Raw genomic sequence first — 7500 nt, forward strand, 5'->3', positions numbered from 1 at the left:
ACAGGAGTCAAGACACCACCCCCCCCCTCCCTTTTTAGGCCTTTTCCAGGCTTAAGATTATATTATTATTTGAACGACCCCTTAATGGGTTTTCTGGATGAATCTATCCACGCCTAGATCTACCCTCCTAGCCTAAGATTTTAAAGTCTTTCACAAATTTTTATACTAGATCAATCTACCTGGTGCTACGGAACCAAGCAAGCTAAGTAATCAGACGATCATGTTTATGATTGAGTTTACTCTTCTATTATAGATATCTAGATCTAGATCTAGAGTCTAGATTTAGCTAGATCTAGAAGAAGTAGAAGATGATTCAGTCCAAACAGGACTATTGGGGAGGTCGCGACGGGTCGGTGTGCTCGACAGAGTGATTATGGCGCAAAATGGCTATCGTGATACAAATCGATCGCGCCCGACTTGTTGCCTCAAAAACGAACGCGTTGTTTTCAGGCATCGAGTCGGGCGATCATCCCGACCCGATCTCATCCGCAACGGGCACTGGGCACAACCCGCAGATCTAGTGCAAAGGAAGTGTGGCAGATCCATTCAAAAGGGGGTAACTCTATGGGTAGATCACACAATTCTACACTATCAGGTAGATCTAATTTCAGGTACAAATTGTCCCCCTTCGCGTCGTTATTTTTAGTTGTGGAGGAAAATTTCGGTTATTTTTACCGAAATTAAATTATTATTTTTCCAACTTTTGCAGAAAATTGCCTAAAATTCGCAAATTCACGAAAATGGCAAAAGTTGCATGCGCGCAACTTTCGGGTTGCACGTTCGAATTTCTTCGTAGACAGGTATACCAGCAGTTCATTCAAATACCCAGGTTGGTGAGGAGCGGGACCAGAGAACTGTGCTTTCCAAATGTTTACCAGTATGGAGACACTGAAGACACTGAGACAGGGTCAGTTTATGGTGGATTTTAGTGAAAGGTGGAAGTAGAAGTACCATACCAGCCAGCCAATGGCAGTGGTAAATGGGGAGGTTGGAATAAATCAAGCGCTTTTAAGGACAAGCGGGCTAACCCAGATTTCGGGGGTTTCCACAAATCTTGACCTACACCAAAAGTGGACATTGCCCTATCTCTATTGGAGAAGTTTGGTTTCATTGGTCGTGTGTATTTGTTTCGTTATAGAGAACACTCTTCTCGTCGTTTAAAGAAACAGAACAAGGGGCAAAAACTTTACCTTCGATTTTCTCAAAACAGCATTTTATTGCGGGATAGCCCATTTGTACTTTAAAGCGACCATTTATTTTTATTAAGCAAATTTCATTCATATAAAGAATTTGATTAATATTTTTTTTTTATAATGGGGTCTAACTTAGATGTTTAGAGAAGTCTAAAGTAGAGTGGTTTGAAAAAGTAGAAGTTTAGCAATGAATTAGCACTTAGCCACAGTAGTGTAGTGTAGAAGTAGATTCCTTTACATGAAGCTAAAGCGAGCACCTAGCAAACCTCTCTGTGATTGGCCTAAATATATGAACGTATTTCCGTCATCTATTTTTGTTATCTTCCAGGGCTTCCCTCGCCAGTTGACTAGATCTCACCATGGCGGGCCCGCTTTGCCGCTCAGCGTGCGATGGGCTACGTCACTAAGTTCCATCGCCGACTGCTTGGGCTGCGTGTGTGAGTGTGGCGCGCATGTGTCAGTGTGTGCGAGTGCTTGCGTGTGTTTGTGCGCATGCGTTTGTGTGTGTGTGTACAACTTTAAGGAGAAGATAAATTTATGGAATGAAAATTGCTGAGATTATAATTTATAAAAGATAACACAAATAATACAAAAACAAATACAGCGAGATCCAGTCAACAGTTATTGGCGAGGGAAACAATGCCCACAAAGCTATAGCGAGCACCTAGCAGACCTCTGTGATTGGCCCAAATATAGATGACGTATTTCCGCCACCTATTTTTGACGTCTTCCGGGGTTTCCCCCAAGACTTGGGTTTCCTTCGCCAGTAACTGTTGACCATATCTCGCAGAGTTTTTTTGTTTTTGCACTAATTTGTGTATTATCTTTTATTATAAACAATCTCAGCAATTCTCGTTCCATAAATTTACCGTCTCTTCAAAGTTATACACACACACAGGTAGGACTTCCGTAACAAGCGACCACTATGAAACAGAGTAGAATAGAGGGCTAGGGTGAGGGTTTGGGGTAAGGGTAGGGGTGAGGGAAGGGGTAGAAGGAAAGGGTAGGGGTGAGGGTGGGGGTACTTGTAAGGGTAGTGGTTGGGTCATGGTTAGGGTTAGATCTTGGTCTCTTCTTTATTGTGTTTGTTGAGGTGGTCACTAGTTATGGAAGTCCTTCCCACACACACACACACACACATACAGCCCAAGCAGTCGGCGATGAAGCCTAGATCTAGTTAGTCTAGTCTAGTGACGTGTATCCCATCGCGCGTTAAAATGGGGTGTCCATTAGTATTACGGTGAGATCTAGAATCTAGATCTAGTTAGTCAACTGGCGAGGAAAGCATGAGGGAAGCCCCGGAAGACGACAAAAAGAGATGGTGGAAATACATCATCTATAGTATAGGCCTATTTCGGTCAATCACAGAGGTGTGCCAGGTGCTCGCTGTAGCTTCATATTATGTGTTTCCTTTGTTGTTGCCTTGTGACTTGTCTCTGGTCTGAGCACAATTCTGTTTGCATCACTCGCTTGCAGAAATACTTGACAAAAGTCCAGATGACACTGACAATTTTTGCTTCTAAAACTCAGGTGACACACCTCGTCTCTAAATCTACTGGATGTATCATGACTAAGTAAATAAGTGATATAACAAAACGTGATCATGGATAATATTATTGAATTGATGAGGATTGTCTGTGAAGACATCATGCAAACTATTATAACGACGCTAGATCTATGTGATCTTACAGAATCTGGTATGCCATATATCATATCATCTGATGCCATCTTCTATGAAACTCAAGCTCAACTGAACACTTGTGCAGAAGTTTAGCTCTCCTCAGCTTCTCGAACCCAAAACATCCTGCATTACAAGTCAATATGAACTCCTTCTGCTGTGCAGTGCAGCGGAAGGGCGAACATCGATTATTGAATAGTCCAATTTTGAAGATCGAGGGGGGTGTGGAAATACTTGCTCTGTCTTATAAATATCGAATACGACTATACAAAAGCGTGGCTCAAATTTTTGCAAAAACAACGATTCTGATTTTCTTGAAAAGCAATTTATAGTTTGATTTTGTGTTTATCAAAATAGAAAATCAAGAATATGTAGAGCAAAGAAACCCGCAATTTCCAAAATAAAGTGGTTTATTTAAAAAATTCTTTTGAAATACAGGTTATGACATGGTGTCAATGAACACTAAAACTAAATTATTTAGGTCTGTTACAGCAAGGGATTCTGCGATAAATTTCAATATTAAATTGTCGTTTTCGCCTGTTTTTCCTCAGAACAAATGTTTTTCATTTTTTAAAAGCAATTGTATGATTACCATTAACGTTACTTTAGGACCTATTATTCGTAAGACTAAAAAAAATCTAAGAGAGTTCAATAAATAGGCCTACAATTAGTAGATTTTGACAATTTTAAAAAGTGTTTGTCTTCTTGGTCTGCAATTGGCGTTTGTTTGGGTTTTTTAATTGGTGCATATTTTGCTCTTCACTGAAATGCCTGACCTCCTCTTGACTTTGCAAAACATTCATCGTGCTTATGGGACTAATTATATCTTGATAGATGCAATATAGCCATCCACTGACATTGGAATTTCAACCATTGACCCGCAGTAAACGATACATTTCCAAAAAAGCAAGAAAAGACAGATATAGAAATCCATTCGTACCAACTACAGTAGAGGTTACTGAACACATAGTGCTGCCATTGAAACACAGAGAGAGAGAGAGAGAGAGAGAGAGAGAGAGAGAGAGAGAGAGAGAGAGAGAGAGAGAGCGAAAGAATGAGAGATAGATATAGTCGATAGAAAATTTTTTGCGGAGCGGGTTGTCCCAGCATGTGAGACATGTATTTACTAATGTTTTGTCGAGCGTAGACGTGAGAGCATCTAACCTTTGTAACGTCTACTGCCATTGTTAACGACTAAGACAAATTTCTCCCGGCGAGACGAATAAATTATATTGTTATTGTGAATGTCATTGTCATTCTTTTTGTCCCCCGTTGCTTGGGAAACAAACACCCTGAAAAAGTAGTTGTAAAAATGTACACTAATGACCATTTGAGAAATATTCAAGTCAAATGTGCACAGGTAAGAATTACTATCGAAACAAGATAATCATCTTTGACTTACAAAAATAAGTCTCTCGACTTCTGATCCATGAGTCTGGAAAAAAAGCAGATACTTCAACATTCCATGGTATTCGAGTATGCAGATAAATATTCGATTCCCAAAAGAATCGTTCATCTCCCACTGTCCCGTTTATGGCGACAGTGCAAAGTGCCCGTATGTTGGAAACATCGTAGATGGGAAAGTTAATTTTAGAATAGGGAGAGTTCTTCGTTGCGCAAGAATATCGTGTCGCAATCGGAACGGGCGTTGTGCGCATTCGCTCGACTTCTCAAAACATCATTGTTAGATCTATTGCTCGAGTAAGCATTGTACTAGAAAGTAAGAATATTGAAAGGAGTTTCTTTCTTTGCAGGGTTGCAGAAGCAGTATTTTCAGGTATGTTGTTTGTGTTTTACCTTTTTAAATCAGCAAAACAAAAATAATGTTGGAATCCATTAATTAAATCTGTGCCATCGGAGTACAAATAAGAATCAAGGGCACACTTCATATAATCTGAATACGTCCAAATAACTGGAAAGAATTTAGGAAATGTTGTACAAAGTGGCTTTACTATCGTTAGCTATAGCGCGGTCAAAAATGTGTGGCGCAACGTATCTTATATCTCTTAAACGGGTGAATCACCGTTACTCATACTTTGCACAGCAGTTTCTATCAATTTATCTTAATTTAATCATATTTATCACAACAATTGAGGCTAGAGTAAAACACTTTAGTTCATAAATTTATATAAATAACGATAAATCTCCGTCACGCGGAAAATTGGGATTGTTCACAGCACTCGAATCTCTGCTTCTTGCATACACTGTGTATACAATGGCATATATGTCACAACCATAGATGTAACTCTATGGTCACAACTCGTTAATGACACTTTTTACTGGCAAAACTTGTTACAAGAAAATAGTTTTATAGTGAACATATTTTTAGCACTAAAAGTTCTCAAAACACGCGTTCAATAAGCATAAAGTCGCGATTAGAAAACAATGACAGGCTTGCTTTTAAAAGCGATATAATATTGCCCGAGCTGTAATTAAGTTTTAAAGATGTAGAAACCATCGAATTGGATTTTTTTTATAGGCGTTTATTAAAGGGGTGGGGGGGGGGCTACATCTGAAGGCTATCTCGCTTATTACAGAACCAATTTTACCAAACTTCACACATATAACAAGCATATTAAGGAGTCTTAAAATCCGCAAACGAATTTGAGAAAAAAGTTTCGTTTCCTGGGACACGGCGGCCATATTGGATTTTGTTGACATGTCTTACGTAATGAATACCGCACTTATTGTTTATGAAAATTGATTGATTTTTTGCATGCATGTTCACAAACATTAGATCTAAAAAGATTTCTGTTGTTTTTTTCCTAAACGAATAAGAAAGTTTTTTAATGAATTTTTTCCCAAGGTAGCATTCAAGTTTGCAAAAAATCCGCTAAAATCCACACTCCAGACACCACCAAAAAAATCTATTCCATATATAAAAAATTCAACAGACAAACTTTTGATATTACATCTTGTCTTCATTCTGTGAAAATGTCATGAAGATTGGATGAAAAATGGTGGAGTTATTTTAAAAAGTACAAAGAAAAGTCGCGTTTTGAGAAAACGGCCGATAAGGAAAAATAAAATACTGACTTTATGAGGAAATGGCGGTGACAAACTTGCCCGGTATGGGACAAAATACGGTTTTGATGGGTTCTTATGCGATGAAATAGTTGTAGGAGAGGCTGGGGAAGCTAAAAATGCCTACAACTCAAATTCTATAATTTTGAGCCGAATTTTGACTTCGGGGGTGTAGCTGAGAATGCCTAGGTCTAAACTCACTACTCAGCCACTTGAGTCCTGAATAGCTGGATGGGACCGCAATGGCAGGCCTGCAAAATATTTGTCCCGGTCTACGTTATACCAGGCTGCACAGAAAGTGATTCGGCTTGTGCACATATTCCAGTAAAGACTACAATACTAGAAATTGTCTTGTAGTGCGCGTCGGTGTGAATTGCAATTTGCAAACCTTACATTTCGAGCTTTGTTGTATTTTCTACTTTTTCTAGTTAGTTTATCGCTAGCGTTATCATAATCGACAGTATCAATATCTCGACCGTTGTTATCGTGCAGTTCATAGTCGTGCAGGCTAACAGCCGAGTTGATAAGTGCACAACTCGACCATCCTAGGCTCGGTTGCGCCCACAAAATTCTACACTTAAGTGTAGAATTCTGTGGTTGCGCCAGAATAGTTATTATTGCGTCTATCGCAATCGGAACGACCGTTGTTGCGCGCACTGTCGTCATTCTCCCGCCGCAACTTCTGTGAACACAATACTTATATTTTCTTATTGCTCGAGCAAGCATTGTGCGAGAACGCAAGAATATTTTGAAAAGAGTTTCTTTCTTTGCAGTGTTTCAGAAGCTGTACTTTGAGGTACGTTTGTTTGAAGTTTCCCATTCTTTTAAATCCACAAAACAAAAACAATGTTGGGATCCGTTATTTAAGTCTGTGCCATTGGAGTACAAATACTGGGCACAGTTCATTTACTCTGAATACGTTCATCAAATAGCTGGAAAGGATTTAAGAAATGTTAAATAAATTAGTGGCTCGACAAACGTTTGCTATTCAAGTTGTTTAAGGTACTTATAAGATAAGATAAGATAAGATAAGATACATCTTTATTGTCCAGATCCTGGCACATTGGTTTGGTGTTCCACCACGAGTACACACACACACACACGCACACACACGCACACACACACACACACACACACACACACACACACACACACACACACACACAAACACACACACGTACACACATGCACACACAAGTAGGCTTACAATCACATGCATAATATAAATGAGCAGCAATATAAACAATAATAATCGTAAGCTAGATTCACACTCAATGTTATTTTGATGCATGCTCTAAGGTCGTAAGTACATTAAACAAGATGGTTAAGATGGAAGCATTTTGATAGATGATGGTAAAAATGACCTTCTGTATCTTTCTTACTTACTATACCCGTCGCGCTGTCTGGCGTTTAGGGCAGCAACAATTAGAGGATCTCCAACTGTGTTTACGGTAGCTGGACCCTAAATAATCACTGTATCATGCTGTATTATATATATAATTTATTTGTTTTTACTTTATTTTCATTTTATTTATTTTTTACATATTTTATTTTATTTTATTTTATTTATTTATTTACAATATATGTATATTGTTTATTCTTTTT

The 7500-nt window shown here is 38.7% G+C and overlaps 1 protein-coding gene across 1 annotated transcript in view; it reads right to left on the reverse strand.

Annotated features, from left to right (window-relative positions):
* LOC101847268 (E3 ubiquitin-protein ligase NEDD4) overlaps nt 1-3991 on the reverse strand; it is a gene marked incomplete in the record, with an annotated part of 42064 nt that extends 38073 nt beyond the window's left edge. The window contains 1 exon segment of the mRNA XM_013084287.2: nt 2883-3991. Within this exon segment, the coding sequence (XP_012939741.1) occupies nt 2883-2921 (39 nt within the window).
* Between the last annotated feature and the right edge of the window lie 3509 nt (nt 3992-7500).

This window comes from Aplysia californica, unplaced genomic scaffold, assembly GCF_000002075.1.
Source record: "Aplysia californica isolate F4 #8 unplaced genomic scaffold, AplCal3.0 scaffold00283, whole genome shotgun sequence".
Classification (NCBI taxonomy): Eukaryota; Metazoa; Mollusca; class Gastropoda; order Aplysiida; family Aplysiidae; genus Aplysia; species Aplysia californica.